The sequence below is a fragment of the Artibeus jamaicensis genome, unplaced genomic scaffold (genome assembly GCF_021234435.1).
Source record: "Artibeus jamaicensis isolate MK-2021 breed Jamaican fruit bat unplaced genomic scaffold, CSHL_Jam_final contig_519, whole genome shotgun sequence".
NCBI classification, from domain to species: Eukaryota; Metazoa; Chordata; class Mammalia; order Chiroptera; family Phyllostomidae; genus Artibeus; species Artibeus jamaicensis.
The window spans coordinates 34828392-34847088 of record NW_026521871.1 but is presented as its reverse complement, the minus strand read 5'-3'; the positions used below and the strand labels follow the sequence as shown (position 1 = coordinate 34847088).

General features: G+C 40.6%; 1 protein-coding gene and 1 pseudogene across 1 annotated transcript in view; both read right to left on the bottom strand.

The window, feature by feature from the left end:
• Window positions 1-4235: 4235 nt before the first annotated feature.
• The window catches only part of KCNH8 (potassium voltage-gated channel subfamily H member 8), a 273152-nt gene continuing 258690 nt past the window's right edge, over window positions 4236-18697 (bottom strand). The window contains exon 16 of the mRNA XM_037144062.2: window positions 4236-4983. Coding sequence (XP_036999957.2) covers window positions 4276-4983 — 708 coding nt within the window. The 3' untranslated portion in view covers window positions 4236-4275. The remainder of the gene's footprint in view (window positions 4984-18697) is intronic.
• LOC119048352 (rRNA-processing protein FCF1 homolog) lies at window positions 9919-10484 on the bottom strand (annotated as a pseudogene).

Sequence of the window (18697 nt, the reverse complement as noted above, 5' to 3'; positions counted from 1 at the left end):
GAGAAAAATGGTTGGAAGCCAGCACTCACGTGTCCCTCCCACACTGCTTCTTTCTCAACATCATATGTATTTGAAGCGTTTGCTTTTGGGTGACCTGAGAGAAGGAGGCAAAGGAAAGCCTGTTGGAACAGCCTTTACCTGAGGGATGCATGGACTGAGGTTCTATATTCCGTGATGACGTCCCTCTAGGGCAGACTAGGTTTGGAGCATTATAGATTTCTATAGTAATGGCAACGTCTTAGAAAGATGACCTAAACAAGACACTTCTGGAGAAGACGCAGACTTAGGGAGAACTATTTGGAGCAAGCTATTTTCATTGCATTGGAAAGATCATAATCTTGACATTAGCCATCCCATTTTACCCATGGCCCATCCACAACCCTTGTCAATGTCTAACCAAAGAGTTGGCTCGCTCACGTCCAAATAGGATTCCTCCCTCTATGGGAAGAACGGGCCAGTTTGTGAGACTTCAACAGGCATTTTTACTTTTTGCCTTCTAGAAAATCTAAATAAAATAAGAAAACAAAGAGCTGCAATAAACCAAGAGGTACCAGTGTAAGACATGTAGTAGGTGCTCAGCCGTTATTAGTGGAAATAATGAATAAATGCTCTAAGATTTCTTGGAGAAAGGGACCAATCATTTTCATGAAAAAAAATCACTGTATTAGAAACTGTAAGGAAATAGTATTGCACGCAACTGTCTGTTTGAATTGGTTTGATTCTGGCTTGTCTACCTCCCACAAAACAAACTCTGTCATCTAAGGGGTGATTACGGCAGTGTCTCCAGAGTCCGTTTCCTGGAACATCCAAATCAGAATCACTTGGGACCCAGCCCACATCTTGAGGGTCAGGGCCCTGAAGTCTCTATTTTTAGTAAGATCCCTTGGAAATATGTTATTCAAACTAGAGCTCAAGAGTACTGACACAAGGGTTAACTGTGCCTAATTATTAATATAATTATAGGCCCAGGCTATCTTTAATAGAATTTAGATGCTAGTTCTTTTGTGTACAAATTAGCTTGGGCTCAATCTTGTACAGCCATAGATTGCAGACCAATATTTCCCAATCTTTAGTGCATCTAAGTCACCCCAGGAGTTTACTAAATGAGAGATTCCCAAGGCCCACCCAAGGGGACTAAGTTGTCGCCAGATTTTCTGTACTTCAAACAAGTACCCCTTGTGATTCTGATGCAGGTATTCTCCTAACACTCAATACAGAACCTTCTGGAAAATAATATTCCCATCAAAGATTTATTCAGCCTCTGAAATGAAACTTCATTAGTGATCTTACCAAGTCTCAAGGCAATACAATCCATTTGTAAATAGTTTTAACTGCCAAAAACTTCTCCCTATGTTAAATTAAAATAAAGTCTTACAGAATCTGTCAGATTGGTGCTCTTAATTAGAACTACACAGAAGATTTTAGTCCCCAATATTATTTTTAAGAAAATATACTTGACTCAGAAAAGTAAGTGTTTCTGTTCAGAAATTCCCTCTGGATTCCGGCTTGGTCCTTCAGCTGGGTTTGGGTAGATGAGAAGAATGTAGGGGTCCAGAAACGCTTCCCTGATCAGAAGACAGGTCGTCAGCTATTTGCATAGCAACAGTGTTTAGAAAAGCAAACATCTAGAACAACTTGGAATTCTCATTTCCTAGAATAATATCATAACCTGCATACACAAATGAAAAACCAGAATATGGCATTCCAGGCTGCCCTGGATATGGGGGAGCCCTGTTTACCCAAATAATGATGAGAGAAAAGGCTAAGAAGGAGTAAGGTGTGGTTGCTCCAGATGAGGCGGGTGCCGTCCTGTAAGAGATCTATGGGAACCCTTACTTGTCCCAGGAGCTCACTTATTCTCGCCCAGTTGCAGACGTGCCCAGGGCGGGCAGCTGGTTCTTATGCCTGCTTACCTCAGTTGTTAGAAGTAGATACAGAGTAGGTGACGAGGTGGGAAAAAATGAGCATGTTTCCAGGTATTTCACTGGACTTCCTCAAATCCTCAGAGCCGAACTAATTTATCCCATTTGTATGTTTTCTTAAACAACAACAACAAACATTTTATTTTCCTTTATTTTCAGGAGATATCAATTTTAAAAGGCGGCAACAATGGATCTGGACATGGAGGAAGGAAAACTCAGAATAGCCATGGTGGTGTTGGGTCTATCATTGAAAACAGTGTGGTGGGGACAAGTTAAAAACACCATGTCCCAATTATTTATTTACAAATGGGGATAATGAGAACAAGTAACTTTTAGCATTGTTTGATGATTATATGTGGGAACGTGTTGATTCCTAAACATCTGTCAGTACATGGTCAGTACTCAAAAGAAGAAATGGCAATCATTCTTAGTAGCATCATTATAGCAGCGCTAATTTTTCAAAAGGCATTCACCGACCAACACCCATTAGCTCTTTCTGAATGGTACTTCAAATGGTGACACAGGTCAGGATGAGTGAAATAGGGAATACGAATGGATACATTGAATCTAGACCATTTCCTTTGCCTCAATTTTCCCATTCTCTTAAGTAAGGGGGTCATTTTGGAGGTATTTTAGTGGTGGGAGAGCAGAAGGCAATGTGTGTTGAGTGACCTGCCTCATACACATGTTCTGTTTCCATTTTTCTTAGGGAAAATTTCTTTTCTTTCTGTTATCCCGGCCAATTTTGGGGTGTAAGATTCACACATCAGAAGTCTTGCTTCATTTAGATGTTTTTAATGATGCAGGTCTCAGACGGTTTATTCTCCGTGGTGGGACATAAGAACAGGGGGACCCCAGGAGGTGAGTTCAATAGGTTTTCTAAGAATGCCTGGGATGATTGGGCTGTAAATGTTCTTCAACATAAAACAACACTTAAGTGAAGATGTTTAAACCTTCACCCAGCCAGTGTCTGCATTTGCCTACTGGTTGCAGCTTGGGAAACATTACAAGTTCTAGACTCTCTCCAGTGCCCTGGCTGCACAATCTCTGGGACACTTTTTCCCCCACTGCAAAATGAGAATGAAAACACCTGCTCCACATAACTTATAGCATTCTTGGGAGCTTAAAAAAATTAAAGTGCTGATCCAATGCAAGCTGGCATCTGTTTCCCAAGCCATAGCTTGGAAGTCTGGGCTCCATTTAGGAATTCTCACTGGTCTACAAGCCCCCTGAAAGAATAGCACAGGGAAAGGAGCCACCCAGGATTTTCTCTCTCATCTGGAGTTCAGAATGGGTAACTGTGGTTGTGACCTTATATTCCACAGACTACTTATGGGTTCCCGAACAACAGAGTATAATACCTTGAGGAGGGACATTAACGTGGCACCGCGGGCAGCCTTGGCTCAGGTCAATGACAGGAGTCAGCAGAGTGGGTGGAGCCGTCTCCACCACCAGGTGGGCAGATGGTGTACCCAACACACAGTCCCTGTTTTCGCTTCATTAGTAAAACATGACCTCGCTTTTCTTTTGTAGCCCAGAGGTGTGAGGATACACTTGTTGCAAACTGCATGCAGATAAAAGGGGGACTCCTTTGGAAACTACATCCTCTTGATAATAAATCATTTTTGACCTACTATACATAACAGTAGTGTATGTCTTGTTAAAATGGCAAGCACTCTTTTACCAAAATGAAAAGAAAACATTCGTGTCTTTATAAATAGTTTAAATAGTTTAAATACATATTTCATACCAAGGATATAAAAATAGCCTCTCTCTTTTTTTGATAAATAAAGACATATTCATTTACATGGCAAATAACGTGCAATAGCTAACCACTGGCCACCAGCTCTGTTTGACTGATTGTCTAGGAGATGACATGCAGTGATATTTGTCCCTTTGCCTTCACAAAGAGAAAAACAGGTCAGCAGGAGCTGCGCGCTCCGGAGGCCAACAGCGCTACGGGTATTGTTCAAGAATGACAAATAGGCACTCAGGAAAAACCTTTCCTGCCCTTCACAAAAGCCACCCAGGACAAAACAGAGCCACAAATTCTCTGTCTGGGACTTCTAGCTGCGCTCAGACCCTCAGGGTCTTTGGACTTTGTTTTTACCCAAGTCTGTCAAACAGACCAGTAAGTTAATACCTGTACAGGAAAATGCATCTATTATGTTTCTAGGATCTTGAAAGTGTCGGCTACAGTATGGAGGTGATGTGCCTTTGCCTGGCTCCCCAGCTCTCTCCTGCAGGACTCCCAGCCTCGCTCGGTCCTCGTGGCTGCCAGAGGCAAAGAAGGCAACTAAAGCCATCATGCAGTGGTGGGTGGGAAACTGGCAGAGCCTCACGTGCACTAATATCATACGTTTATGGCTTTGTTATCTTTCACGTCTGCTGTGCTTGTGACAACTTCCAGTGGAAAGTTCTCCAAGGGTTCAGTAGAGATTGACGCCATTCCTTCCCGATCCCAAGATCCTGGCAAGTTTTCCAGACTGAAGGAGCTCACGGCTGCCCGGCTGAAGCTGCCCTCCTCTGACCTGCTTGGGAGAACCAGGTGCAAAGATGTTTCTGAGGAGGAGCAGATGGAGGATGAGAGAGTCTCCGAGATGGACTGCAGAGGCGTCAGCGTAGTATCTGAATGTGGAGAGATGCACCTTAAAAGTTGCAAGTGACCTTCTTGGATGACCTGGGAGTGGGCAGGTGAAAAGTCAAGGTTTGGAGAAGGATGACGTTCACCACCCGCAGGGTTTTGCTGCTCAGGAGCTCCAGTTCGTTGGGGGCTGCTCTCCACAGAGGAGGGATCCACACTCCAAATGTCTGAGGTGACGTTACTGTGACAAAGTTGTGCTTGGGGATAAGTAGCTCCACCTGCTTGCAAGTGCAGGCAAGGCTGGTGTGTGCTCCAGGTCATCCTGGTCTGTAAGCTGCCCCTGGAGGGACACACAGAGGCCGTGCGCACAGAACAAAACCGTGACGGCTGCTGGGGTGACAGGACATTCTCCAGAAGCTGCATCACATTCCTCATGTCCTTACCTAGCTGGGAGACCTCCTGAGTCAGTGTTGTTACCTGTTTGGATAAAGCAAAGCAAAGGCAATAGTCAGAAGTGCACTGTAGTGACCTCAGAGCCACAAATTGTGCCACACCCAAACTATGTGGGGTGGGCTTTAGTTCACTGTTTCCAGGTGAGACGTTCAGCTTTCATAAGACTTTCAAAGGCAGGCAAGTGAGCTTCCTCAGTCAGGAGGTGAAAGGCGGCTCCACCGCCAGCTCCAGCTGAGTCCAAAGGGTGAATGGGGAAACCACTCACCTCATTCTGAGGGAACCTAGAGAGACAGTGTGGCATTCTTAATGCGTATTTCTGGGATTCTTGAATAGAATTAGAGGTGTGAGCCCATCATCTCCTCTCCTGTATCTCTTAAGTCCAGACGGTGTCCTTCACTTTCCCTGGGTAGCAGGTGCACAGTGATGCACAGAGATCCCCTCAGATAATTCTCAGCAGTGCTGAGTGGGGGGGCGTGGCGTGTAAAGGGCTCAGCATGCTCCCTGTCCAGAGTAGACACCCAGAGAACGACAGCTCTTGCTTTTGTCACTTCTGGTTGAGATCTAAGGTCCAGAGACCACCTGGCCTTCAGTGAGGATGAGGGTGGTGAGGATGAACTCACACCAGATTTTCGAGGGAGGGAGTCTGTGAAAAGGGGGAAAGCTGCAAAATGAGGGTTAGAAAAAAGGGGGTATGCAATGTAGGGGAGTATAGGTAACCACTGTGGGGAGACTGGCAGGCTGGGATTCATCAGTGAGCCTGGAACCCCATGGAACTACAGCCCAAATTGTATGGTGTGGGCTTTAGTTCACTGTTTCCAGGTGAGACGTTCCGCTTTCATAAGACTTTCAAAGGACGCATCTCTCAAACACATAAGAACCACTGAGGAATCTTCGTTATTTATTTTACACTTAAAACTAATAATAAAATTCACTGGAGGATTTCTTTTTCTAACCACCAAATGCCTTTTTTAAAACCACATATATTTTCTAGTCTGTGGTTAGATTCATAACACTATCTCATATTGCAATATTTTGCCTTCATTTTTTGTAATTGTGTATGTTATAAAGGACTTTCTCTGGCTTGGTGTTAGTATCAAGACCACAAAACTCTAATATAAGCAACCGGAACCACTGGAAAAATACCACTGGAAAATAAAACAAACAAAAAAGGGGGCAGTTCAACTTCAATGTTGCCAAAACCAAAACTGTTGTTCTGAGCAGACTTTTCTCAACATTGAAGTGTATGTTCCTAGTTTACCCAGTAACTTAACACAGTCCACTTCCTCTAAATGAATTCTGAAACTGATTTCCCCCCGGCAGGCCCATCAGGAGGTGGTGCCTTTCAAATCAGGCTTCGAAAAACGGCCAGAAAGAGGTTTTTCTATGGTTCAGGCGACCAACTGGTAACACCTGCCTTGAAATTGCCAGGCCAAACTGTTTCTGTCTTGCTGTTGGCATTGAACTCCAGGGTCTCGATCAAATACTTGCTTAGCCTTTTCAGCAGATCTGAAACTTCTGGCAACAAAAAGATACCCCTAAACCTGAAATCCTGAATGTGAGAAAGATTCTCTGTGTTTTGAAATTTTCTCTGCAGGTTGTTGGTGTTACAGCTGGCCAAGTCTCAATTCTAAAGTACAGGGGTCAGGCTTAAATCAGTACCCGGATCTCGGCACTGGAGAATGTCACCCATGAGTTCTGTCTTTGATAGCCCTCCTACCGAAACTTCAGAAGAAAACACTGACACTTAACGGCATGTTCAGAGGGACACATTGACCCTCCATTTCCGTAGGCTGTCTAAGCTTAACTCCTGTCTCAAACTCACTAGGGCTGTATCACCTCAGTTCCTAATAAAAATGCTTTTGATCAGCTTTTTATGCATATTGAGTAAAGACACAGTTGTTGAAGAACAAGTTGCATGTTCAGCCCATCAATGGTTATGTCGTTCCATAAGTGTTTGAGTAAATTTATAATGTAACATGTTTTCAGGTGCATTTTCCCTGTTGGATCTAAAAGCAGTGCCAAGACAGGCAGGGATCCATTATTACTGCCTCACCTGTAAAATGGAAACGCTAAGACCCAGAGGTTAAATGAGATTGTTAAGGTCCTTTATTCCATAAATTACAGCCCAGTGTATAATTCAAGCCTTCTAAGTTTGGTGCTCTTTCTGTTACAGCATATTACACATGGAAAATGAGATGTTGCTTAAGAGTTGAGAGAGTTTTGCTAACGTGGTCAGAATTTGTGAAAAGCACAGACAATACAAAAAGTAGCATCATGTGTAAAAGCTGTCTGAAATGGCAATGCAACATCAAAAAAGTAAATAGTGCTGTCTGTAAAAAAATTAGGAGACTGATTAAGTACAGTAAAACCTCTTCATAGCAAATTGTGTATGCAATGATAACAAAAGAGGTTTGCAAAAACCTTAAAATAAACAATAGGTCAACAGACATATTCCTGATGAATTACATTTGTAGCATTCACAAGAAGCAGATACTTTGCTGTGGTTGATATGCCTTTCTGTGGCTATGTTCTTGACACCTAATTTTACTGTGCATTTGCCACAACTTTGAGGCCATGAACTTTGAATGGGAATCCAGTCTTGATTGGTTCCAGAAATGTAAACAAGCATTAACATTTTCAGGAAACAAAATTATTATATTAGCCTGAGCTCAAAGAAGCAAAGAACCCAGGGAAACAGAGCTTTCTTTAGCTCTAGAGGGTAACAATTTAGGTTAGAGAAGATTCCTGTCATTGTGTCACTTGGGACACACCCCTGCACCTTATTATTAAAGTTACACCAGCGAATTAATTCCTATTAGGTAAGGGAGCTCTCCCTTACCAGGACAAAGCCAGCTGTCACAGGGAGAGATGGCATCTCCTGGAGGTGGAGACTCTAATAACACTAAAGGTGACAATATACTGCTGCAGAAAATACTGTAAAGTTTCACCATACTTTTGTTTACTGCTTCCTGCCAGGCTCACTAACAAAATTCATTCTGAAATAAGAAAGATGCTGGTCTTAATCAAAATGTCCAAAGCCAAGAATGCAGTGTATGCACTTTGTAATGTGGCAAGGAGGTTCAGTGCTTTTTCACAGCACACTAAGAAGATGGACATTTGCTAGAAAGGTTAGCGGGGCTACTTTGTGAACAAGACTCCATCCACCTAAAGAGAGATGTGCTCAAAATACAACTGAAAACCAGAGTACTGCAGAGTGACTTCAACGAAAACGAAAACATCATCCAGATCAAATGAGCCAAAGTTTTCCCACTTGGAACTTCATAAATCTACATATGTTTTCTGTCACTCATATTAGAAAATACAACCGCTTTTCGAGCAGGTGTGATATAGCCCTTAGTAAGCGCTACCTCACTTTACGGTGGCCCCAGCTCCTGTCTCCCACCAGAACGACTACTGTGAGAGTCTTAGCTCCCTGTTCTTGTAGGTGCTGCTCTTCTCCTCGGCCGGCCCCTCTCTGTCTGGTCCGTTTTCTCTCTTTCTTCAAACTTTGAATTCCCCATCTTCTCTACAGAGCTTTCCCCTGACAGCCCATTGAGAGTCACGTAGGAGTCTGAGCATCATACAGAACTGTCTGCTCCCAAAGAGACTGAGTTCCTCGAGGGTAGAACGTATTATTTATCTTAGATTCTCCTGGATTCTGGGCAATACCTGGGACACAACATGCCCTCAGTAACTCTTGAACGCATAAATTAATTCAATCCCTGCTGTTTTGAAGACCTGGCCCTCACAGCCATCTATTTTTTAAAATTTTACTTACCAATTTTTGAGATGGGGGAGAGAGAGGTTTATTGTTCCACTTATTTATGCATTCATTGGTTGCTTCTTGTATGTGCCTCAATTGGGGATCAAACCTGCAACTTTGGCATATTGGGGTGATGCTCTAACCCAGGAATTTTCAACAAATGTGCCACGGCACACTGACGTTCCACAAGAAGTTTTAAAACCTGCAATACCTGACTGTTTAGTCAGGGGCACTGACCTCTTTCCCTTAGACTGTCAAATACAAAAGTGACAACAGCCAACATAACAATAGTTTTCTGGTGTGAATGAATAAAAAATTATATCTATTTTTGTCAGATCAGCAATATAGATATATTTTGGTGTGCCTCAGAATTTTAGTAATAGTTTATGTGTGCCATTGGATTTAAAAAGTTGAAAATCACTGCTCTAAGCTACTGAGCTTCCTGGCCAGGTCTCATATCCTCTTCAGTTTTGTTCTTCATTTGCCTCATGATTATATCATAAATATCATAGGCAGAAGCTGACTACTACAAAATTATATTGGGATATCTATAATTGGCCCTCATTCCAAGTAAATATATTAAGAGTTATGTGTTTTGACTGTTAAAGAATTTTTAATACAAATTTCTTAAAGCAAGTCCTTGGTTATGCTCTAGCTTTTAAGAGCAGATGGCATTTTCACTGTTAAGAATTCCTGTTATTGTTTTTCCTTCATAATTGTAGAAATAGGTCTCCTTTGGCCAAGACTGCTGCTAGACGTCATTTATCTTACTGCCTTGACACTTGTCTCAGCATAAACTTGATTGCCACGGAATTTTCCCCTATTAACTGACTCCCCTATCTCATGGCTGTGCAATGAGTGCCAAGGGACAAATTCAGTTACATTATCAGAGTTGTTTTACTAGCTGAGATTTGGCAAAACTTTTACATCCTTTGTTGCCTCCCTGAATGGGTACGTGTGTGTATATGAATTTTTGAGCAGTCATCTGATTTATAAAAGGATGTAACCAATATTAAAGTGATACAAAACATCATTTTCAAAACAACATAAAAAAGTGAGTGTATTTAACCATATTCAGCTCATAACAGAGAAAATGGGTGAGTGGAGCAATAATAACTCATTCTGTGGCATGTTTAATAAACTGGCAACAGAGAAAGGTGGTTGAACGAAAGCAGAGGAGCTTGGTCTACTCAGTGTTAGAAGTGAGGGGCTCCATAATCATGTGCATCTGCTCAGTGTTGTGCCTCGGGTGAGAAATGTACATGATGGGAACTCCAGGGATCTTCCTGATTCTTCCTTTAAGGTGCCGGTCAACTGTGGCCACAATGTAACGCTTGTGCTGAGTTACTCTCTTTGTGTGTGCATGGTGAATCGTTCAAGTCTTGTATCGTTGGTGTTCCTTTGAGTCACTCCATACCTCTGCCCCAATCTCTCATTTTCAGCCATTATAGTCAGTTATACAAGGGATACACTTGGCATAGAGACAGTGCACCACTGACTGCACTAAGTCCAGTTTGGCCTTACTGGAAAGGTTAATAAAGTTGGTATCAACCAGGAGGTGGTAAGGTGGGCCCAGCCAGGTGTTACATTGGAGGAATAAGCAAGAATAGTATTGAGGGACTGCTCTTTCCCTGAATGCAGTAGGATCTTTCTTTTCTTTCTTTTTAGGTTTTAACCTATCCTTTTCTGTAAGTCTCTGATCTCTCAGACTAAGCATTTGGTTCATGGTTGCATATTTCCTTGTTTACTTTTGCTTCCCCATGTTCACACGTGTTTCTTCTGGAATTACCATCCCTTGGTGGGTATTTAGATATGGCCTTCTGATTATTTATATAGATAATAGATAAAGAAACCGTAACTCAATACACATTGTTTCTCATACTTGTGCATTATGTTCTATTTTTATCTATTTTTTCTCTTCTTCCTCTTTCTCCTCCTCCTCCTCCTCCTCATTCTTCTATGGATAAGAATCCGTCAATCTGGAACTGTTGGCCAAACCAATTCACCATCACCATCTGCACAGCCAAGTGTTCACATCCAAGATTTTTCTATTCTTTCCAATGTCCCAACTGTTAGAAAGAAGTGATGAAAACACCATCTGTACTTCCAAGTGGTTCAGACTTGTCAACTGTCCATAATAACCCACACACTGATCTTTCCATACCTCTAAGAAGGGAATCACTAGCTGCCATCGTTTTTCTATTTCTGCCATATCCAAGTTTCTCAGAACTTCTGTTGGCTTAGAAATAGTCATTGTTGCCTACATTTCCAGGATATCTGTTTTTTTCCTCTCACGTTCAATTTGCTCACCTGATGTGATGTTACTTCTCAATTTCTCTGAGTCATATTTCCACAAGGGCTTTCTTGAGAATGAAATAATACAATGGAGGTCAAAGTTTAGTCCCCATTATAGCTGGTATTATGTAAAAAATCCAGGTGTCTCTATTTGATAACATAACATAGGCACTAAGCTTAGCTGAAAGCTTCCGCCTTGTAAAGAATACTAACCCAGGAAACACTTAGACCAAAGAAAATATAAGCCAGTTACCTATATAACTCCACTTGAACCTCAACATGGACAGGTAAACCCATTCCTGTTAACGCTTTGACATAATTAACATTAGAAGAAATAATCTCCAAGTTTTAGCATTGCCTTGCATGGATCTTTGACATAGTAAATAGTAACAGCAATAACCAGAGCCTTTGAAACATGTTGATTGAGATCCTGTATTTCCTAGCTACGTTTTGAGTAGTTGCAGCGTGACGGATTGAGAATTCTACATGAAGGGTGTGCACGCTCAAATACAACCATGTGCATTTGGTGTGGCCTAGAACTGAATGAAGAGCAAGGTGGGGGGAGGGCAGGCACGACAGGTCTTTGCTCTTCTCTATAACAGCGCAAGGCTCCGCACCAGTTCTGCCATCCATAAAACTTTGTTGATACATGAATTCTTCAATGAGTATTAAGTTGCATGGTTAATTTCTTAGTGTGAGTTTCTGTTATTTTCCTTTGAACTTAAGTAATTTTTGCTAATCTCCTCCAAATAGCACTGTAGTACACAGAAGTCAGTGTCACTGCATACTCCTAGCAGGTAATAATTTTCATAGGATTTCAGTGTTTTATAGACATCCCCACCACTTCAAACTGGGAGAAATTTAAAAATATTGTGTTATTATATGGCGCAGAGAATCCATCTGTGGTGCCGGTGACTGTCCTGGTGCACTGCCGGCTTTGGTAGTGCCATTGTACGCACTTGGTGCAAACACAGATTTGCTGTCCAAGTGTGTCTTTAGATAGTGCCTTTTGGGAATAGGAGTGTGAGTTTCATAGTGAAGACAGGAATGTGTCTTTGACAATACCTCTCATTTCACATAGAAAATAGCCTTTTTTATATTATATAGAAAAGAGGCTTCTTATATATTATATTGATTCATGTTTTACACTTCTCAGCATTGGCCATTGGTATGGTATGAATCATGAACTCTGAGAGTAACTGGGACTTCAGCTGGTAGGGGGAAAATGTGATTTCCATTTTTGTGCATTCAGTGAGCAGATGGGGAATGCATCTGTTAATATCATCTTCTTAGCTTGAAGAGCTCTTGACCTGTCACTCAATTTTTGCCAAACGTGTACACATTTTCCTGCTAGACACAATTTTCCTAAATTCAGGGGTGCTAATTACACCAATCCTCTCCTCCTGCCTTGAACACACATACATTTTTACAAGCTCTGATTCAGGTAATTAAATGGTCTCTCATTTAATCCTTTGTTATGTTGTGTATTTATCATTGGATTCAGACAAGTTCAATCAAACTCCTTAAGCCAGCAAAACAAAACAAGATGATCGGCCAATTTCATCCTTGTGTCTTTTGTTTTACAAAGCATTCAAAAACAAGTAGTCGTCTTTTTATCTGTCAGCTAAAATAATAATCATACTCGACACTTGCATAAATTTTGTCCAGATGAGGATCTCAATCCCATTGCTAATGAAAGTTGTAAATCTCTGTCTACAGCTGGAGAGACTAGAATACTGGGAGGTGAAGTGGCTTATCCAAGGTCACACAGGAATTGTACCAAGGGTTTCACTTTTGCAGGTGCATCCGATGCCTCTTAAATTATAATAAGAGAAGAATTACAAGTCTAGCATTACCAATACAAAATGACCAATTACAGTCTTGAAAGTGATTACTCCAGTGGTTTCATTGAATTTCTGCAAGCCCAGGCCTTTGGACACAACGTTATTACTCTAGCTGTGCTATGGTAATCCATTATTTATCAACCCTTTGATTTCTTTGCTCATCTATTTTTCTGCTTCCTGTGATAAAGTTTGATTAGTGTTCAAATTGCTGTGTGGCTAAGGGCTCCTCACTGCTATCAGTGAACACCAAACAAAGTCTGTCTCCTCTCAAATACCACCTGTACAGGACTGTGCTTGTAAATATTTAATGTATATAAAAATCACCTGAGGATCTTGATGCAAGTGTACCTTCAGATTCAGTAGGTGTGAGGTGTGGCCTGGGATTTTGCATTTCTTTTTTAAAAAATTGATTTAATTATTGTTCAAGTTCTGTCAAGCTCCCCACTGATGCCAGCGCTGCTGGTCTACCCGAGGTCAGATCACTAGTTCCCGTTCTTATGGATCTAGTCCCTTTTATATCTCTTCATGTATTGATCTTTTGGTAAGAGTTTGAAATTTAGTGTCGCCAGCTCTTTCCAATTCCTCTGGCAAGTTTATAGTTGAATTTTTCATGTTTTGATTTTCTTAAATTTCTTTCGACAAAATTTGTAGTTTCAGTGTATAAGTTTTCTACCTCCTTGGATAAATTTATTTCTAAGTATTTTACTCTTTTGGATGCTATATAAATTGAATTGGTTTTGTTAATTTCTCTTTCTTAGAGTTCCTTATTAGTGTTTAGAAATACTACTGATTTTCTATATTGATTTTGTATCCTGCAACTTTACTAAACAGATTCAAAGGGGTTTTGTGTGTGGGCGTATGTGTGTGTTGAGTCTTAAGGTTCCTGTCGTTTGCGATTTTCAAAGCGGCTGCCTTTGTTTTTGATGGCTCTCAGCATTTGAGGGTTTGCTATCTTTGTCTCAAAAGGTAGGATCTCAGCAAGTACCTAGATGTAAGCTGACTAGAAGCTGGCCCCTCAGGCAGCAGCTGGGAAAGTATGCAGTCAATACCCTACCAAGAAACTAGAAGATGGGCATTTTTACTTGTTCCCTCTGGGCTGAGCCTGGGTACACAGCCACAGGGTTGCTACTGTACTGGTTTAAAAACTGTTTCTTTGTTTGCTGTAGACCTGTGGAACCTGTAAACATAAGCCCATTTGGTTTTCAAAGCTCTGTGTTTGGGGGGCCCACACCTCAGGTAGGAGCCTTAAAAACTGGGGGCACTCTGTATGTGATTCATGTCCTTCAGTCCTCAGAGAGAAGCTGGGAGTTGGGGGTTCCCTCCTGATTATACGGCCATGTGCCAGGGGTGGGGTTTATGGTAAGAGGATATCTCAGCCTCTCCTGTTTAGTTCCATGTGGGAATTTTCTCATCTGCCTGGCGTGTAGGTCCCACTTGGCTAATTTCTGTATTTCTCTCAGAAGGAATTGTTCTGTGTGCAGACAGGAAGAATATCCAGGAGTTTTCTATGTCTCCATCTTGGAGCATTTGCTATCTATTTTATGTATTTCAATCCATTGCAGTTCTTAACCTTACTAAATCTCAAATTGTTCCATGTTTGGCCAACGGGAGACTCTCTATATTGGTTCCTGAGTTCTTTTGTCATCATCCTAGTCATGTTTGACAGCTTTCTTGCTATCTGGTATACTAAGGTGTTCCAGAACCATCAAGTATAATTCATACCCCGGAAGTGAAAACAGACACTTATCCAAGAAACTCTGGTTTCATTTACTGGGAAATTGTATTTCAAGACCATAATAGAGGCAAAGAGATATTTACTGTTATCGGGCTGGTCAGTGTTTTTATTTCTTTTCTGATGAAAGAGCTTGGAGATGTGTGTGTGTGTGATTCTACATAGGTTCATAGTATTTCTAATGCTACTTCAGATTTACAGGGTTTCTACTTTACATACTATATTACATTTCTATTTCCTCTGTTTTAACATTGTGAATTTCAGTGATTGGGGCACAACGATGACAGCATTAGAATAATTTGCTTTATCCCTCATTACACATGCAGCTGTTTCAGGGTATCCACACCAATACCACCATTACAAATTACGACTGTTGAGAGCATTTCTTATCCTTACTAAAAGTAAGTCAGACTTACTGTTTTGGCATATTCTATCCTAACCCTCTTTTCACATTTCCCTTTAATGGTTCTTCTTTACTGGTTCACTCTACTTATGTCATCTGAGCACATGGCCTTTGACGACGTATGTTTTCTCCCTTTTAACTTTCATTTGGGATTTCATTTAACTTTCAAAGCCTTCAAATTGTACACTTGAAATGGATAAATTATATAGTGTCTTAGTTATGTCTCAATAAAGCTTTTTTAAAAGGAGTTAATAAATAGTATGAGAAATGAGACTTCGCTCTAAAAAAAAGTCAACACATGTTGCTGTTTCTATAAAGCTCATTTGTTTGTTTAGGCATGTTACATATTTCATTCTCTTGAATGTATTTAGGACTCCAGGTGGATTAAAATGGCCTAATAATAAGTGGCTCAATAAAATGCTAAAAAGTGGCAATCAGAGCATTGGAGGCAAAGGACACCCTGGAAGCAAGGCTGATTTAATAAGCTACCTGTATTCTCTCATTTTGAAAATGAAAATTTGGTTATGATTATTTTTTCGTAAATCCTGGCAGATTTTTTCCTGCCTAGTTTTATTATTATTTTGCCATTTATATGTTTAGTGTAATATCAGGTAATGGTTAAGTATTGTTAAACTGGCATATGGGGTCTCCTTGTCCCTGAATTTATAAATCTTGCAGAATAAATGCACTTTATAGTAATATAATGTCAAAATAGTATATCAGTATATCAAATTATTTAGCTAAAATAAGATACATTGAAATATGGCAATTTGGCCTATCATCCTGTATTCTTATTTTTAAATTAAATGTCTTTTTAGCAAAAGAAAGTCTCAGGTGAAAGTAGTCATTTTCATGATCCAGTATGTTTCCCTTAAGGACATTCATTTCCGTTTTATTCCGTAAGCATTGACGAATTATCTCTCTCCTACTACTCTGCCCTGGGTACTGTTAGGTAGCAGCAGACGGGGGCCGAGGGCTAACTTGAGAGTCACCTTTACCTGAATAGAGAAATAACCTTGTATGAGGAGGGAACGAGCATCTGACCAGTTCCTAAGGCAGGGCGTGTGCTCAGTGCTTTGCAATAGGTATTAAGTTCTCCTAACAATCCTCTATTACAGATTTTATTATTACTATTGAATAGAGGAGAAATCTGAACTTAGGGAAGGCAGACACTTTGCTGAAGCCGCAGAGTTAACTTTATGTGTAGGATCAAAGTCTCTGTTTCCGAAGCTCATTCTCTCTCTCTGCTGGTGTGTTTGCTGTCTTGTGCCCGCACAGGCAGAGCGCGCAGGCTCCCTTGGTGGGTGGGCTTGGCCGCGGCGTCTTTCTGGGTCAGCCCGCTTTCAGAAACGAGAACACACTCCAACCCTTACCTACAAACCTTTTTCAGAAATGGAGCATTTGACCTACACAGCCCATGGCCCACGCAGTGATGTTTTGTTGTTATTTTTAAAATAATTCCCTTACAACTGCACAATTTTTTCTCTGCTGTAAAGCAATGACAAGGTTTTCAAAAGTGTTTCAATATTAGCAGCTGCCCTACATCTTTTAAACTGTCTTAACTGTTCTGCGAATGTAGGTTATCCCAAATATTGTTCCTTTTCTGATTTTTGTTCTGTGTTTAACCAGCTGGTTTTGAACTTTACATATCGGTAAACAGTTTCGTTCCATCTTAGATGTTTAGCAGATATCGAAACACAGTTTCTGCGGTGCTCGCGCTTTATGCAAGACTCAACGGGCCTTACAGATCCTGGGGATTGACGTTTTGGTTGCAGAGTTATTGTCATGAAGTACATCCTACATTTATTATCATTTCTTTTCTTGCTTACCCCTAAACACAGAATAGAATAAACAAAGAATAGAGCATGAAATGGTCACAACACGTGAGCAGTAGAAAATAGGCGAAATGGAAAATTTAGGCTTGGACTTTTTTGCTATGCAAACAACATTACTTTGTAGGAGACAGGAGGAAAAAATTAGTAGGGTTTTAAAACAAGGAGAATAATTTTACAACCTGAAGTCAATTTGTATTTCTATTCTGCCTGTCTTAGAGGGTTTTAATGAACTTCCCAAAAGCTCAAGACTGTGAACAAATTAAATTATGTATAAAGAATAATTTTTTTTTTACTTAGGCTTCAGCCATGAAGAAATCAGATCTTTTCCTATAAAGAAAGTTAATCCTTTAGGGAAGGGAAATTGGACCACTGATATTTTTATCTTGCTCTTTTAATTTCAACATATGACAAGATAAAAAGATTTATGTAATCTCACTGGCAAAGCAATCCTGAATACGGAATCTCGCTGGGGAAATAGTTTGTTTTTCAAGTAGTTATTTATTTTAACACATCTGACACTGGTTATCATTATCAGAGGAAAACTGTACAGGATGCAGATTTATGGGTGTCACTTGGAAAAATTATCTACATTCCAAAAGGTGAAGATATAAACACATTTTCCCCTCCGAATAATTACTAATGCCAGTGTTTGAGCTAAAATTTTGGTTAATTGGCTCTTAAAATCACTAAATGATCTTGTCAGATGTGAAGGAAAATAATTGAAATAGAATCAATGGGTGATTTGAGTCGAGAATAATATCTGAGAAGAAATTGTTCAATAGAAGGTTAACATCCAATTTTCCAACAGGGTATTTAGTTTTGGGTCTTTTGGGGGTACATTTTTAATAAGAGCTTATTTGGGTGACCCAGTGTATTGCCAAGCCCTTAAGACATAAGAACTGTGAGCCCAGTTAGGTTTTCGGTTCCTGTGTAACTGTTGTCGGCCCTTGGGCCAGCGGGCATCTCAACAATCTCACTTCCAGAGAGGACAGGCGCAGAAGGAGCTGAAGCAATGCAGGTTTCAAAAAACCTTTGAACTTTCTGACAAACTATCCAGTCTTCCATTATTACAGCTAATTTGAAACTGATTATAGTTACACACATTTTATTTCTCTCAACTCTCATCAACATCATCAACTGGTTACATTTTTTGCTAAGATCTCATTAGATAATCTAAAATTTTAGTCCTAGAAAGAGATTCTATTACAGGCTCTGCGCCTGCCCATCGGATTGAACTCCAGTTGCCCCCAGACTTAATGATCTCACTAACACACACATTCTTTTTGCCTTCCTTTCTGTCTGCCTTGCTTCTCTACTCCTCCATCTTGCTTCCTGGGTTACCTCCTAAATAATCTATTTGCATTAAAAAATCTGTGTTTGTCTCAAAAATCTGTGGGTTTTTTTTTAAGATTTTATTTATTTATCTTTAGAGGGGAAGGGAAGGAGAGAGGGAGAGAGACATCATTGTATGGTTGCCTTTTGTGCGTCCCCTGCTGGGAACTGGCCTGCAGGGAACTGGCCTGCAACCCAGGCATGTGCCCTGACTGGGAATCGAACCGCGCTCAATCCACTGAGCTACACCGCCCAGGGCTAAAAATCTGTGTTTTTTTTCCTCAAATTTTATTTTATTTTGGGAGGGGGGCATAAATCAAGACAATAATTCAGAAATTATCTCTTTATTTATACAAAAATGCCCAAAAAGTAGATAAGTGGTTGCCTAGGGCTGGATATGGGAACAGGGATTAATTATAAATGATTATGAGAGATCTTGTTGAGAGGGTAAAAATATTCTAAAACTAACTAATGGTGTGTGTTGAATCACTCAATAAAGTTACTAAAAATCATTGAATTGTACACTTGAAGTGG